General features: G+C 42.6%; 1 protein-coding gene across 5 annotated transcripts in view; it reads left to right on the forward strand.

The window, feature by feature from the left end:
* The window catches only part of nckipsd (NCK interacting protein with SH3 domain), a 257,102-nt gene that overhangs the window by 39,468 nt on the left and 200,139 nt on the right, over window positions 1–17,495 (forward strand). For 3 of the 5 annotated variants that reach the window (XM_080184829.1, XM_080184853.1, XM_080184836.1), the window contains one exon: window positions 5,018–5,206. The exons of the other annotated variants lie outside the window; for them this stretch is intronic. In XM_080184829.1, coding sequence (XP_080040955.1) covers window positions 5,018–5,206 — 189 coding nt within the window. The remainder of the gene's footprint in view (window positions 1–5,017; window positions 5,207–17,495) is intronic. 5 annotated transcript variants of the gene reach the window in all.

The raw sequence follows: 17,495 nt of genomic DNA on the forward strand, positions 1-17,495 counted from the left end.
GCCAGTGGTCCAAAAACACACTTTACGACCCTATCTACACGTGATGCCACTTTTAGGGAATTACGTATCTGTATTTCCAGATCTCTGTTCTACTGCACTCTTCAGTGTCCTACCACTTGTATGTTCTACCTTGGTTTGTCCTTTCAAAGTGCAATACCTCACACTTGTCTGCATTAAACTCCATCTGCCATTTTTCAGCCCATTTTTCTAGCTGGCCCAAATCCCTCTGCAAGCTTTGAAAACCTTCCTCACTGTCCACTACACCTCCAGTCTTTGTATCATCAGCAAATTTGCTGATCCAATTTACCTCATTATCATCCAGACCATTGATATAGATGACAAACAACAATGGACCCAGCACTGATCCCTTTAGCACACCACTCATCACAGGCCTCCATTCAGAGAAGCAATCCTCCACTACCACTAGCTGGTTTCTTCCATTTAAGCCAATGTCTAATCCAATTTACTACTTCTACATGTATACCTAGTGACTGAACCTTCCTGACTAACCTCCCATGTGGGACCTTGTCAAAGGCCTTACTGAAGTCCATTTAGACAACGTCGATTGTCTTCCCTTCATCCATTTTCCTGGTAACCCCCTCGAAAAACTCTGGTTAAACATGACCTACCACTCTCAAAGCCATGTTGATTCTCCCTAATAAGTCCCTGTCCATCCAAGTATTTGTAGATCCTATCTCTTAGTACTCCTTCCAATAATTTACCTACTACTGATGTCATACTTACCAGCCTGTAGTTTCCCAGATTACTTTTTGAGCCCTTTTATAAACAATGGAACAACATGAGGTATCCTACAATCATCCAGCACCTCACCCGTGGATATCGACATTATCTGCCAGAGCCCCTGCAATTTCAACACTAGTCTCCTTCAAGGTCCAAGGGAATACCCTGTCCACTCCTGGAGATTTATCTACTCCGATTTACTTCAAGACAGCAAATGCCTCCTCCCCTTTAATCTGTATAGGTTCCATGACCTCCCTACTTGTTTGCCTTATTTCTGTAGACTCCATGCTAGTTTCCTTCCTTACTTGACTAATAAATGAACTTAACTTTAGAAGAATTACTACCCAAACTGTCAAACCCATCATTCAACTGGAAACAATGCAGGGAACTTGGGGGCCCTGCTAGAGCAAGAGTACGTAGTTTTCAGTCATGATCTAAAACCTTGTGTTTTGACTATCAAATCAAGAACCTATCTGTAGATATGTCACTGTAAGATCCGAAGTATTTCTCGAGACTTAAAGACAGCTTGGACCTCTGCTGAAATACTTTGTAACTAAAATGCTGTCTTTGTTTTTCATTTCACTGGAGTTGAACTGAAGCTCCAGCCTTCAAGCTAAAGCTTACTTAATATGCAGAAGCAGGGTGGCACATTGGTTAACATTACTGTCTCATAGCGCCAGGGACCTGGGTTTGATTTCAGCCTTGGGTGACTGTTTGTCTGGTGTTAGTATGTTCTCCATGTCTGCATGGGTTTCCTCCAGATGCTCTGGTTTCGTCCCACGCTGAGACAATGTACAAACTCCACAGTCACCCAAGGCCAGAATTGAACTCTGGGTCTGTGGCAACTCTCACCCTGCTGTTGCATATCCTCTAGAATTATACCCTTTAGAGTGTTTCCCCATATTCTTCCCACCAAAATAAATCATGTCATGTTTCTCCATATTGACAGTCATTTATCACCTATCTACCCACTCCACCAATTTGTCTGTCACTTTGAAGTTTTACACAGTTCTCTTCACAATTCACAATGATTCCAACTTTTGTGTCGTCCGCAAACTTTGAAATTGTGCCCTATATACCAAGACCTAGGTAAATATGTATCAGGAAAAGCAAGGCTCCCAATGCTGACCCCAGGAACTCCACTGCAAATCTTCCTGTAGCCCATTAATCATTTACTCTCTCTTTCCTATCACTCAACCAACTCCGTATCTGTATTGCTACTGTCCTTTTTACTCCAGGAACTAGAACTTTGCCCACAAGTCTGTGTTGCATTGTATTGAACATCTTTTGAAAGTTCATGTACAACGCATTAATTTCATTGACTCTTTCTGTTACCTCTTTTAAAAAAAAATCCAAATTTGTTAAACATGATTTTCCCTTTAGAGATTTGTGTTGGTTTTCCTTAACTGCATTTGTCCATGTCAGAATCTTCTTAAAAAGAAAAGAGCAAAGGCCAAGGAATATTAAGTGGATTCAATTTCCAGTTTGAATTTTACATACGAACATAAGAACATAAGAAATAGGAGCAGGAGTAGGCCATCTAGCCCTTCGAGCCTGCCCCGCCATTCAATAAGATCATGGCTGATCTGTTGTGGCTCAGTTCCACTTTCCCGCCCTCTCCCCATAACCCTTAATCCCCTCTCTTATCAAGAACCCATCAACCCGCTTCTTAAAAATATTTAGCGAGGCAGCCTCCACCACTTCAACGGGCAGAGAATTCCAGAGATTCACCACCCTTTGAGTGAAGAAGTTCCTCCTCAACTCCGTTCTAAACCGCCTCCCCTTTATCTTGAGGCTGTGCCCCCTAGTCCTACTGTCTTTTTTGAGCGGGAAGAGTCTCTCCACCTCTATCCTATCCATCCCATTCATCATCTTATACGTCTCAATGAGATCTCCCCTCATTCTTCTAAACTCTAACGAGTACAAGCCTAGTTTATTCAGCCTCTCCTCATAGCTCAATCCCCTCAACTCCGGTATCAGCCTAGTAAACCTCCTCTGCACTCCCTCCAGGGCCAAAATATCTTTGCGCAGGTGCGGCGCCCAAAACTGCACACAGTACTCCAGCTGCGGCCTCACCAATGCCCTATACAGCTGCAGCAAGACCTCCCTACTTTTATATTCAATCCCCCTCGCTATGAAGGCCAGCATCCCATTCGCCTTCCTGACCACCTGCTGCACCTGCAAGGCATCTTTACATCTTTACAATATTTACACCTTTACAATATCTTTACACCTTTCCATCTTTACAATATTTTAACAGACAGAGATTGATGAAATGGATATGCATGCCTTTGTCCTGATGAGAAGCTGCCAAAATTGTATTTGCATTATTTCAGTTGCTAAGTGTGTACTTTACCTCACCTCTTGACTTTTTCCCCTTCAATTCTTCCTGATAAAGTATTACCTGGCAATTATAATTGCCATTACATTTATTATTTAATAGCCAAGCAGAATTTGATATATTAATTGGTTTGCAAACTATGTCCACTGCTATATAAAACTGCAGTCACTAAATAATAGTGCACAGTTTTTAAATTTTTTAAAAATATACTTTGTGTTACTCGAGCAACCTAAAAGAGGCCAAAGAGTGGATTTTTGTATGTGGTTTTGTTTGACCTGGGTATTATCCCATGTTAGCATGTATTCTAGAAACAATGCACATACACATGAAAGAGGGGGAAATCTTTTGTGCTTTCAGGTCTTTTGTACTAGCTTTGAAACTGGGGACCTTTTCCTACCTCATGGTAAATTACTTCAGCTAGTCAGCTATTTTTCTTTTTGAAAGATTCTCACTAGTACTTGGAGCTATCCTAATGATGTTGATTCTGGGTAAGACTTGCATGCTCTACTGCTGCACTTCAATTGCAACTAGATGTTACTTTGAATTTCTTCAACCTTTTCCAGTTTGGATACTGACTGCTTCGCATCCATGTTGTTTTGAAGTTCCATTTCTTTGTCTTGTTGAGTGTTCAACTTGTCATTTGAGCAATTTTATAAGTGAATTAACTGGCCTTCACTCATGACAATGTACGTAACTGAATGTATTTAGTTATTGGACAAGGATGTGTTCCTGTATTGACAGCACACTCCTAAATTTATTGTTCCTGTACTAATGGTACATTTCTTGGTCTCTTGTTTAAAGTTGTGATTCCTAAAGCTTTTCTATTCAAGTTAAAACTGTAGGCAAACATGAAAGGAAGACTTGTCTCTTTCTAAATTTGGATTAAATATGTTTGCAGAACGAAGGATTGACTAATGTAAATATGATCACCTTTGCCTGATTTATGCAGAACTAAGAATAACTTACAGGTTTCAGCCTATTAAGATTTAAACTATGAACAATTGGCTGGGAAATGACGGAACAGATCAGACATGAATGTTTTTAAAAGCAAATTATTTTCACTCTTCTGTGAGTGAAAGAACTTGTAAATTTTTTTTCCCTTCTCTTTCATGTTTTGTTTCATGACTTTCTGTGCTCCTGAACAAGCCTTGGGCAGAAGTTTGCAGGTCTTGCCATTTCCTATGAAGCTGCCTGGGATACTTGTCATTTTATCAGTTTAACAAGGAGAGAGAGAAATACTAATGGTTCTTTGTAAATGAAATCGATGTTTTATGAAGAGGGGAACTGCTTTGATTAGAATGTACAGATTTTCCCTTCCCATTTCAAAGTGCAGAGCAACCAAGTAGCAGGATTTTCTTAGAACCCAAGTCCAAGTAAGACCTTTTTCTTTGACCTTTCAGTGGACCTCTAACATACCTGAGCACAATAACAGCCTGCCTATGTTCTGGATTGACTGAATAATTTGTGCTACTGTAGATAGTTGAAATCATTTCCTAAATTGCTTTCCAAACTTTTTAGAATAACTGAATATTGGGAGTAGAACTCAACTGCTGCTAAAACCTCTGCCCAGAGCGCCTTGAGTTTAGGGAACCAGATTAGTCATTGCAAAATAGCTTGGACAATTTTCTCAAAGTAATAGCTCTGAATGTATTTAAATAGTACCTGAGTGAGGGTAGCTGCTGAGTTAGCTGTAGTAGTTCTACTGCTGTCTTAGTTGAGCTTTAGATGCAAAGCTTTTCATCAAACAAAATTCATTTGCAGCTCTTAAAATTGGTCCATTGAAGTGTAATGAATTTGGAATGTTGGAAATAAACATTGGGTTTATTTCCATATATAACAGGTGTAAATGAAACTTTTCCATTGTTTTTGCATGTTGTGTTTTAAAATATCATATGTACCATCTTGGGTAAGTGGGTATGTTCATTTTTTATACAGACTGAGCTACAGGTGAAATTTATAAAGCTGCTGTATCTGGATGGTAAAGCTGATGCTCTATCTCTTTACAAATCTATAAAGAAGTTCTATGTTGAACACCAAATCTGTCTACAATCTATGGCCATGATAACAACAAATGGTTCAGCCATTATGATGGGATCGAAAGGGGGTCTTCATGTCAAGCTTAAGGTAAAGTAATAATATTCTTCCAGTTTTGATCATGATGGAATTCCATTTAGTTGCACAGGATTTATTGTTTGATAATTAGCAAATTATTGAAAGTTTTGATAATAAGTACATTTAATCTTTTGACTCTAAAAATGAGATTTTTGTCGCCAGAGTCTTATGATGCATCTTACTCATCTGAGGTGTAACATGTAGTTTTCAATCTGTTCAATTTGCAACAATGACCTTGTGATGTAGGAAGGATGCAATTGTCAGAAAAATCTGGTGTAAAAAGTAATTGATATGAATCAAATCCGTCAAATTGTAAGTGTGTAGAGGTGACAAATAAGTAAGACCTACATTTTGTATTTAACACCATTTTTGTCCAATATTTTTCCATAACACCACTTTCCAATATATAGTTCTCCAAAGTATTAATAGCATTGCTTATACTTAGTATTGATATCTAAAGGTATGGTCGTGGAATGGTTATGCTATTGGACTAGTAATCCAGAAGTCTGGGCTAACAATCCAGAGGTATGCATTCAGTTCTCACTGTGGCAGTTTGTTAATTTAAGTTTATCAGACATGTATGGAATAAAAATCTAGTATCCATAGTGGTGGTGATGGAGCCATCAGATTGTTACAAAAACCTAACTATTCATTAATGGCCTTTAACATAGAAAACATACAAGATAGGAACAGAGGAGGCCATTTGAACCTTTGAGCCTGCTGTGCCATTTATTACGATTGTGGCTGATCACCCAACTCAACAGCCTAATCCTGCTTTTTTTTCCCCCATAACCTTTGATCCCATTTACCCCAAGTGCTATCTCAGACTGCCTCTTGAATACATTCAATTTTTTGGCATCAACTACTTCCTGTGGTAATGAATTACACAGGCTCACCACTCTTTGGGTGAAGAAATGCTGTCTCACCTCCTTTCTAAATGGTCTACCCTGAATCCTCAGACTATGACCCCTAGTTCTGGACTCCCCCACCATTGGGAATATCCTCCCTGCATCTACCCTGTCTAATTGTGTTAGAGTTTCATAAGTTTCTGAGACCCTCCCTCATTTGTCTGAACTCCAGCAAAAACAATCCTAACCTAGTCAATCTCTCCTTGTACATCAGTCCCACTTTATCAGCCTGGTAAACCTTTGCTACACTCACTCGAGCAAGAAAATCCTCAAAAGGAGACCAAAACAGCGCACAACACTCTGTGGCCTCACCAAAGTCCTATATAATTGCAGCAACACATTCCTGCTCCAATTCTCAAACCCTCTCTCAATGAAGGCCAACACGCCATTTGCCTTCTTTACCACCTGCTGCACCTGCATGCTTCTCTTCAGTGACTTCAGATACACAAGAACTCCCAGGTCCTGCTGCACGCTCCTCTCTCTCAATTTACAGCCATTCAGGTAGTAGTCTGCTACCTTGTTTAAGCTTCCAAAGTGAATAACCTTGCACTTATCCAAATTATACAGCATCTGCCATTGATTTGCCCACTCACCCAACCTGTCCATATAATTCTGAAGGATCTCTGAATCCTCGTCACAGTTCACCTGCCCATCCACCTTGGCATCACCTGCAAACTTTTGAGATGTTACATTTTGTTCCCTCATCCAAATCATTAATATGTATTATAAATAGCTGGGGTCTCAGTACCGATCCCTGTGGCATCCCATTTGTTGCTGCCTGCCAATTTGAAAAGTACACATGAATTCCTACTCTTTTTGTTTCCTCTCTGACAACCAGTTTTCTATCCATCTCAGTGCACTTCCCCAATCACGTGCACTTTAATCTTGCTTCCTTCCTGTTCTCATCGGACTCAGCTTATGTGTGACTCCATACCCATGGCAATGTTTCCATAAATCCCTTTTTAAGTGGCTACAAATAAGTATAATAAGAATATCGTTTACTAACCACTCAGCCTTAACCTCTACATGGGGTTGGATAAAGCAAAAGGAACACCCAATTTGGTCTACCTCAATAGCGTCTGGAAACCTGTGCCAAAGTTAGGGAGGCTGTCCTGTAAACCATTAAAGCAACAGCATAATCAAACTCAATCATGAAAAATTTCACATTCCTCAACCTCCTATCCCACTGGCAAGATTGATCCAGTGGAGGCAACACAGTGGTGTATTCATTTTGGACTCCATGGAGTCTCATGCATCAGTCAGACATGGGCAATATTAACTGCTATTTATCCTCAACTGATGAATCTGAACTTCTACGTGTTGTATATCACTTGGAAGAAAGGGTAGGCACATATTCTCTCTGGGAGATTTCAGTGCTCATTACCAAAAGTGACTTGGTATCACCAACATTGGTTGAATTCTAAAGGGCAGCAACAGACTGAGCCAGCATGAAGACAAGGTGGGTGAAGACAACCTTATCCTTGCCTGTGAAGATGCAATAATCCATGACTGTTTTGATGGGAATGACCGCTGCACAGTTCTTTTGGATATCAAGTCCTGCCTTCACACACAGGCACCCTCCATGCTGTTTTGTAGCAAGGCCAACATGCTAAATGGGACAGATCTGTTCTGAATCTATCAAATCAAAACTAGATCACCTACATTAACTACAAGCTGTGACCGTGTGGCCCTGGCATAAGCCTTAGTGGCTCAGTGGTTAGCACTGCTGCTTCATAGCACCAGGGACCCGGGTTCAGTTTCAGCCTTGTATCTGTCTGGAGTTTGCACGTTCTTCCCATGTCTGTATTGGTTTCTTCTGGGTGCTCCGATTTCCTCCCGCAGCCCAACAATGTGCGGGTTAGGTGGGTTGATCATGCTAAATTGCCCCTTGGTGTCCCAAGATGTGTAGGTTAGGGGGATTAGTGGGATGAACACATGTGGTTATGGTGATAGGGTGTACGGTGCTCTGAGTCACTGCAGACTTAATGAGCCGAATGGTCGTCTCCTGCACTATAGGGATTCTATGATCGCTGTCCGGTTAACTGACCAACTTTGGTTCAATGAACAGTGCAAAAAGAGCATGCACAAGCAGCATCAGGCATGCCTCAAAATAGTTATCAACTTGAGGCCACACCACAAGACCAGGCATCCACTTTGTAGTGGAGCAAACCAAACAATTCCACAAACAGCAGATCCAATCAAAGCCCAGCAATACTACAAATGAACTGTACTGGATTGTTAAATAACTAAGTGGGAGAGGTCGATAACCATAAGCATCTTCATTCTCGTCAATGAGCACAGATAGGAACGCAAAAGGCTGAACGTTTGCGGTCATCTTCAACTGTGTTGAGTGTATGATCCATCTTGGTGTTTTCCTGAGGTTCTCACCTTAACCAATGCCAGTCTTCAATTTTTGAACCAATTTGATTCGCTCCATGTGCTATACAGGAATTGGCCAAGTACATTGGATAAGGTGAAGGTTAAGGGACCTCAAGACAAAAAAGCAAAATACTGCGGATGCTGGAATCTGAAATAAAAACAGAAAATGCTGGAAAATCTCAGGTCTGACAGCATCTATGGGGTGACAATTGATCTAACGTTTCATGTCTGGATGACCCTTTGTCATACCTGCTGTCGTGTACCAGCATTTTCTGTTTTGGCTTCAAAGGCATTCTGGTTGTAACAAAGAAGGGAAAAGACTTGCAGTTACATCTCGCTTTTCAGGACCAGTGCACTTGCTAACTAATAAAGCAGTTTTGAAGTATAGTCACTGTTGTGTTGTAGGAAACATAGCCAATTTGCAGTTCATGGGAGTTTGCTGTGTGCAGTTAGATAATGCCAAATATTCTGTGTCAGTGGTCTTGATTTGAGGGATCGATATTGATGGATACAAGGGTCACCTTCCCTGTTTCTCTTCAAATTAATGCCACGGGATTGTTTGCATTCATCTAAGAGGACAAAGAGCGCCTTGGTTTAGCATATCCAAAAGGCAGCACCAACATTAGTGTAGCATTTCTTCAGCACTGTGCTGGAATGTCAACCTGAGCATTGGTGCTCAGATTTTGGAATGGAACTTTAACCCACAACCATCTGTTTGAACAAAGAACAAAAACAGCCTGGGAAACAGGCCCTTCGGCCCAACAAGCCCACGCCGCCATTTTAATATTACCAGTCCCCCCCCTCCACCCATGACCCCTATCTATTGTTCCTGTGGCAATCCACATTGAGGGAAACTAATTTAGGGACAATTTATTACTTCCAATCAGCCTAATAGCACATCTTTGGGGTGTGGAGGAAACCGGAGCACAGGGAGAATGCGCAAACTCTCACAGACACTGGCCCAAACCCATGTATCTGCACAGCAAACAGTTTGGAGGCAAGGGTGCTTGCTACCAGGCTGACACTTCTGAAGCACCAACTGCATCTAGCAAATCTGATCTAGTACAGCTACAATACTGCTATCTGCCAAAGTGGGAACATTGCTTAGCTACATCCAATCCACAAAAAGGGGGAAAAATCCAATTTGGTCTGTAATTAGTCTACTGTCAACCATCATAGAGTCAGAGGTTTCCAGCATGGAAACGGGCCCTTCAGCCCAACTTGTCCATGCTGCCTCTTTTTTAAAGCCCTAAGCTAGTCGCAATTACTTGCATTTGGCCCATATCCCTCTGTACCCATGTAACTGTCTAAATGCTTTTGAAAAAACAAAATTGTACATGCCTCTACTACTACCTCCTGGCAGCTTGTTCCTGACACTCACCACACTCTATGTGGAAAAATTGTCCCTCTGGACTCTTTTGTATCTCTCCCCACTCACCTTAAACCTATGCCTTCTAGTTTTAGACTCTGCACCTTTTGAGAAAAGATATTGTCTGTCTAGTTGATCCATGCCCCTCATTATTTTATAGACCCCTATAAGATCACCTCTCAGCCTCCTACGCCCCAGAGGAAAAAGGTCTCAATCTAGCCTCTTATAACTCAAACCATCAAATCCCTGTAGTATCCTAGTAAATCTTTTCTGCACTCTTTCTAGTTTAATATCTTTTCTATAATAGGGTGACCAGAATTGGACACAGTGTTCCATGTGTGGCCTTGCCAATGTCTTGTACAACTTTAACATGATGTCTCAACTCCTGTATTGAGTGTCCTGACCAATGCAGCCAAGCATGCTGAATGCCACCTTCACTCTGTCCATCTGTTACTCCACTTTCAAGGAGCTATGAACGTGTACCCCTAGATCTCTTTGCTCTGTAACTCTCCCCAACACCCTACTATTAACTGAGTAATTCCTGCCCTGGTTCGATCTAACAAAATGCATCACCTCGCATTTAAATTAAACTCCATCTGCCATTTGTCAGCCCACAGGCCCAATTGATCAAGATCCCGTTGCAGTCCAAGATAACCTTCACTGTCCGCTATGCCACCAATTTGGCGTCATCTGCAAACTTACTAACCATGCCTCCTATATTCTCATGCGGATCATTAATACAAATGACAAATAACAGTGGACCCATCACTGATCCCTGAGGCACATTACTTGTCACAGGCCTCCAGTTTGAAAACCAACCCTCCACAACCACCCTCTGGCTTCTGTCGTCAAAGAACAAAACAGCGCGGGAAACAGGCCCTTCGTCCCAACGAGCCTGCGCCGCCATTTTAACGTTGAGTCCCCTCTCCCTTGTCTATGATTATGGCATTGCACATTGAGGGAAGACTAATTTAGGGACAATTTGTTACACCAATCAGCCTAATAGCACATCTTTGGGGTGTGGGAGGAAACAGGAGCACCCGGAGAAAACCCATGCAAGTACGGGGACAATGCGCAAACTCCCGCAGACACGGCCCAAATCCATGTATCTACACAGCAAACAGCGATAGTCATTGAGCTGTCGTGTTGCCCAGCATCTGGTCCAGCTTAAACGTACACTAGCAATGTGAAGTACTAGGCTATTCTCGAAATAACCAACAGCAGGCCCCTTTATGACCCATCGCGTGTATGCCCCTTGGTGGACAACAAGGCGGACCGAAGCACCTGTGGATTAAAAGAGGAAAAACATCAGTATCATCCACATCCTCATACACACAGTCAAGGAAATCCCCAAGTGAAACAAGTGAGCCAGAAAATATGTTGTAAGGTCCATAGGAATCAGTTGATTCCCAGGGATGTCCCAAGGCTCCTGAACCTTATTTAAAACAGTCCCCTATATCCCTCCATCTCCATCCCGCTCATATGCCTATCTAAGTAACTCTTAAACAACTCCAGCGTGCCTGCGTCCACCATGTTGCTTGGCAGAGCATTCCATACCCCCACTATCCTCCGTGAAAAACCTCCCTCTAACATCCAAATCATATCTCGCCCCCTTCACCCTAAGCACGTGGCCCCTCGTAATGTGCATTTCCAACCTAGGAAAAAGCTTACCACTGTTTATCTATACCCTTCATAATCTTCAAGTTGATTTTGTATCCATTTAGCTACCTCACCCTGGATCCTGAGAGATTTAATCTCATGCAACAACCTACCATGCGGTACTTTGTCAAAAGCCTTGCTAAAGTCCATATAGACAACGTCAATTGCACTACAGTATTCTGTGTATTCCATCTACCTTCTTGGGTACCCCTTCAAAAAAACTCAATCAGATTTGTGAGACATGATTTTCCACTCTCAAAGCCATGCTGACTGTCCCTAATCAGTCCTTGCATCTCTAAATTCCTGTAGATCCTGTCTCTCAAAATTCCTTCCAACAACTTATCCACCACAGTTGTGAGGCTGACCGGCATGTAGTTCCCGGGCTTTTCCTTGCAGCCCTTTTTAAACAAGGGCACAACATTTGTCACCCTCCAATCTTTAGGCACCTGTGGCTATCCATAATTCAGATATCTCTGCTAGGGGATCCACAATTTCCTCCCTAGCCTCCCACAACATCCTGGGATACACTTCTTCAGGTCCCGGGGATTTATTTACCTTGATGTGCTTTAAGATTCCAGCACCACCACCGCCTTTGTGATATGTACACTCCTCAAGATATCACTGTTTATTTACCCAAGTTCCCTAACATTCATGCTTTTCCCGACAGTAAATACTGATGAGAAATATTAATTTAGGATCTTGTCCATCCCTTGTGGACCCGCACATAGATGACCTTGTTGATCCTCAAGGAGTCCTACACTCTCCCTTGTTACACTCGTACTTTTATGTATTTGTAGAAGCTCTTTGGATTCTCCTTTGCCTTATCTACCAAAACAATCTTGTTCCCCACATCCCTTATACTCTTCAAGGGATCCACTTGCCTGTGCATGTCATGTGCCTCCCCTTCCTGACCACGGCCTCAATATCCCAACTCATCCAAGGTTGCCTACTTCTGCCAGCCTTGCCCTTCACTCTAAGAGGCATGTGTTTACCCTGAACCCTAGTTAACACACTTTTGAAAGCCTCCCATTTACCAGTTGTCCTTTTGCCATCCCACAGACTCACCCAATTAACTTTTAACAGTTCCTGCCTGATGCCATCAAAATCGGCCTTGCCCCAGTTTAGCATTTTAACTTTTGGACTAGAACTATCATTCTCCGTAGCTATCTTAAAACTAATAGAATTATTAATTATTATCACTGGTCCCAAAGTGATTCCTCACTAACCCTTCTATCACCTTCTCTCTCTTATTTCCCAAGGGGAGGTCAGGTTTTGCACCCTCTGTAGTCGGGCCATTCACATACTGAATGAGAAATTCCTCCTGAATACACAACAAATTTCTTTCCATCTGACCCTCTTAATACTACGGCAGTCCCAGTCAATGTTGGGAAAGTTAAAATCAGTGAAGTGATGGAAGGTACCATCAGCAATGCTATGAAAAGGTACTTAACAATTGCATGCTCAGTTTGGGTTTCACTGGGGCCACCTGAATCCAAATCCTCATTACAGCCTTGGTCTGATCATGGGAAAAAAAGCTCAATTTCTGATGAGGTGAGACTTCAAAGCAGTATTTGACTGAGGGTGGCTAAAGGGGAAAATCTCTTCACTAGTTGGAGACATAGCAAACACAAAGGTTGTGGTTGTTGGAGGTCAATTATCTTGGTTTCTGGACATCACTGCAGGAGTTCCTCAGGGTAGTGTCTAGGCCCAACCACCTTCAGCTTCATTAAGTTTAGAAGTAGCAATGTTCATTGCACAGTGATCCAATCACAATTCCTCAGATAATGAAATGCTTGCTTGCAGCAAAATCTGGATAACTTGATAAGTTGATAAGAGTTGATAAGTGGTAAGAAATGAGTGTCAAGCAATGACAATTTCCAATGAAAGCAAGTTGGACCCTCTCTCCATGACATTCAAAGATATTACAATCTAATTTCCCAATATAAACAAACTCTGGATCACTACTAACCTGGAACTTAACTGGAACAGCTGCATAAAACAGGTCAGAGGCTGGGAGTTCTGAGACATGTGACTAGCCTACTGACTTGCAATACCATTCAACACTCTGTAAGCTTGACACCATCCAGGACAAAGCAGCCCCACTTGATCGACACCCTGTCCAACACCATAAGCATTCACTGCCACTGTGGCATCCAGGCTGCAGCATGTAACATCTGCAGGGTGCAGAAATTCATCAAGTTTCTTTGAAAACAACTTCAAAATCCATCTAAATTGCCAGAGGAATAAAGGCAACAGGCACAGTGGTGCCTTCGTTAAGTTGGTCAAAATGACACTATGGAAGCTCATCACCACCTGAATGAAAAGGTCCTGGACAGCAGTTCAGTACCATCTCTGTAGGGGAATTAGGGATAGGATTACATCTCATATTTTGCCTTTTAAAGAAATAAGCAAGTTCCGACTCATGGCTTTTCTGTTCTCTGGTTAGATTATGTATGTAAAATTCCTCTTAATCCACCTTAAATTTTGATATTCCATTTCTATACTGGAACATAAAGCATAAAACAAGACCATGCCCATATGTTTTATAGACTATTTGTTCACTCTAACTCTTGAGACACAGATGTGCCTATATTTGCCTATAAAATTAAATTGAGGCAGATTGCAAAATGTTTGTCTAGCCCTAAAAACAGCCTCTGGATCCAAGCAGCTTAATATCTGGATCAGTGTAGTTCCAATGCACTGACACCGTGACACCATGCAGGACGATCTGCCTCTTGATTGACAGCTTGCCAACCACTTTAAAGATTCATTTCCTGTACTACTGGCAGCAGTTTGTACCATTATAAGATGCACTGCAGCAACACGACAGGGCTCCTTTGACAACCAAACTTCGAAACCTGTGACTAGAAGAACAAGTGCAGTAGTGGTATGGAAGCACCACCACCTGTAAACCTCTCTCCAAGCCATGTAGCATCCTGATTTGGAGCTATTTTGCCATTCCTTCATTGTCACTGGTCAGAATCCTGAAACTCGCTCCATGACACCCACACTTCATGGACTTCAGCAGTGCGCCACTACCTCCTCAGTAGCAATTCAGGGTGGGCAATAAATAGCTGGCCTTATCAGTGAGGTTTATATTCCATGAGTGGATCACCAAAAAACCCAGCTCCAATTTTCATACGTTATTTGATCATCTCTATTGACCAATTCTCCAGATTTTCCTGCAACTAGACCTTTAGTGCACAATAGGGTTTTATGTTTCGCATTACCATCCTCTAAAATGTCCTTATTTTGAAAATGGGCTGTCTGCCAAACAATGGTTTTTAATCCAGTGGCCAGAAAATGGAATTAAACTTTTAAAGCAAGATTTTTAAAACATGGGCTAAAATTACCTGATCTGTCAGTTCAAGATGGCTAACCCCAATTTGCATTACTATATGTTCCACATTCCAATTCAGGTGAGTGGCAAACCCCGAAAGCTAGTGGGTTTACTATCGAACAAACTTGTTGGACTGTAACCTGGTGTTGTGAGACTTCTTGCTGTGTTTACCCAGTCATACGCCAGCATCTCCACATCAATATTACAATTGCCATTGTTTTCAATGGGAATGGAGCTATCAGCATTATCTTTCAACTGCTGTCAACAAGAGGTAACGGCAGAATGCAAGAAAATATGGAACAAGTTGGAAAGAGATAGGATCAGGAGTAAGGGGAAATATGAAGACATCAGGCAGATAATTGGACAAATAAACTGGAAGGAGGCGTTGTTGGGGAAAAGTACAGAAGGAAGGTGGCGGATATTCAAGGAATGTTTGACTGGAGCTCTGCACGATAACGTTCTGATGAGACAAGGAGGTTTTGGTAGGGCACGGGAACCGTGGTGCACGAAGGTTGTGGTGAACCTGGTCAGGGAGAAAGGAAAGGTGTATAAAAGGTTCAGAGAGCTAGGAGATGGTAAGGATCTAGAGGAGTATAAGGCTTGTAGAAAGGAGCTTAAAAAGGAAACTAGGAGAGCCAGAAGGGGTCATGAGAAGGCCTTGGCAGGTAAGATTAAGGAGAATCCCAAGGCCTTCTACAAATATGTAAAAAGTAAAAGGATGAGAAGAGAAGGGATAGGACCTATAAAAGGTGAAGGGGGAAAAGTCTGTGTGGAACCGGAAGAAATGGCAGAGGTGCTTAGTGAGTACTTTGCCTTGGTATTCACGGTGGAAAGTGATCTGGGAGGTTGTGCTACAGGTTTGCGGCTGTCTGAAAAGATTGAGTACGTGGATGTTAAGGAAGAGAATGTGTTAGAACTTCTAAACTCGTATCAAGATAGATAAGTCACCAGGACCGGATGGGATGTACCCCAGGTTACTGTGAGGGAAGTGATTTGCAGAGCCCCTGGCGATGATCTTTGCATCATCGATGGAGACGGGAGAAGTTTTGAAGGATTGCAGATGTGGTTCCTGTTTTCAAGAAAGGGAACAGGGATAGCCCGGGAGATTACCAACCAGTGAGTCTGACCTCAGTGGTTGGTAAGTTGATGGAGAGGCTTCTGAGGGACAAGATTTATGAGCATTTGGAGAAGTTTAGAATGATCAGAAATAGTCAACATGGTTTTGTCAAGGGCAGATCGTGCCTTACGAGCCTAGTTGAGTTCTTTGAGAATGTGACTGAGCACATTGACGAAGAAAGAGCGGTAGAAGTGGTTTACATGGACTTCAGCAAGGCATTTGATAAGGTCCCCCATGCAAGACTTCTTGAGAAGGCGAGAGGGCATGGGATCCAGGGGGCTTTGGCCTTGTGGATCCAGAACTGGCTTGCCTGCAGAAGGCAGAGAGTGGTTGTGGATGGGTCTTCTTCTGCATGGAGGTTGGTCACCAGTGGAGTGCCCCAGGGATCTGTTCTAGGTCCCTTGCTGTTTGTCATTTTCATAAATGATCCAGATGAGGAAATGGAGGGATGGGTTAGCAAGTTCGCAGACGATACGAAGGTTGGTGGTGTTGTGGATGGTCTGGAGGGATGTCAGAAGTTCAAGCGGGACACAGGACGCAAGACTGGGCGGAGAAGTGGCAGATGGACTTCAACGCAGATAAATGTGTAGTGGTCCATTTTGGCAGGACCAATGGGATGAAGGAATACAATATCAAGGGTAGGAGTCTTAGCTGTGTTGAAGAGCAGAGGGATCTTGGGGTCCGGGTCCATAGGACTCTTAAATCGGCCTCGCAGGTGGAGGATGTGGTCAAGAAGGCTTATGGTGTACTGGCCTTCATCAATCGAGGGATTGAGTTTAGGAGTCGGGAGGTAATGCTGCAACTTTATAGGACCCTGTCAGACCCCACTTGGAGTACTGTGTGCAGTTCTGGTCGCCTCACTATAGGAAGGATGTGGAAGCTATTGAAAGGGTGCAGAGGAGATTTACAAGGATGTTGCCTGGATTGGGAGGCATGCCTTATGAAGATAGGTTGAGGGAGCTGGGACTCTTCTCCCTGGAGAGACGAAGGTTGAGAGGCGACCTGATAGAGGTTTATAAGATGTTGAGAGGAATAGATAGGGTGGATTCTCGGAGGCTATTTCCCAGGGCTGAAATGGTCGCTACGAGAGGACACAGATTTAAGGTGCAGGGAAGCAAGTACAGAGGAGATGTTAGGGGTAAGTTTTTCACTCAGAGGGTGGTGAGTGAATGGAATCGGCTGCCATTGGTGGTGGTGGAGGCGAACTTGCTGGGGCCTTTTAAAAGACTTCTGGATGCGTATATGGGATCTAATGGGATTGGGGGCTATAGATAGGTCTATGGCTTAGTAGGTGTACAAGTGATCGGCGCAACTGGTGGGCCGAAGGGCCTGTTTGTGCTGTAGTGTTCTATGTAAGTTGCTGGAGAAATCTGTGTTGCTGTCCATCATCATGAATTCATTCAACCAATGACTAATTTACAAAAGATGCAAAATTAACTTATGGCCGAGATTTTGCTAGTTTTCTTGCAGTTAAATTCAGTCTGTAACAGGCACATTCAAACATTTCTTCTAATCTACGCAATTTGTTT

The sequence above is a fragment of the Carcharhinus amblyrhynchos genome, chromosome 3 (assembly GCF_965287045.1).
Source record: "Carcharhinus amblyrhynchos chromosome 3, sCarAmb.v2.hapA, whole genome shotgun sequence".
NCBI classification, from domain to species: Eukaryota; Metazoa; Chordata; class Chondrichthyes; order Carcharhiniformes; family Carcharhinidae; genus Carcharhinus; species Carcharhinus amblyrhynchos.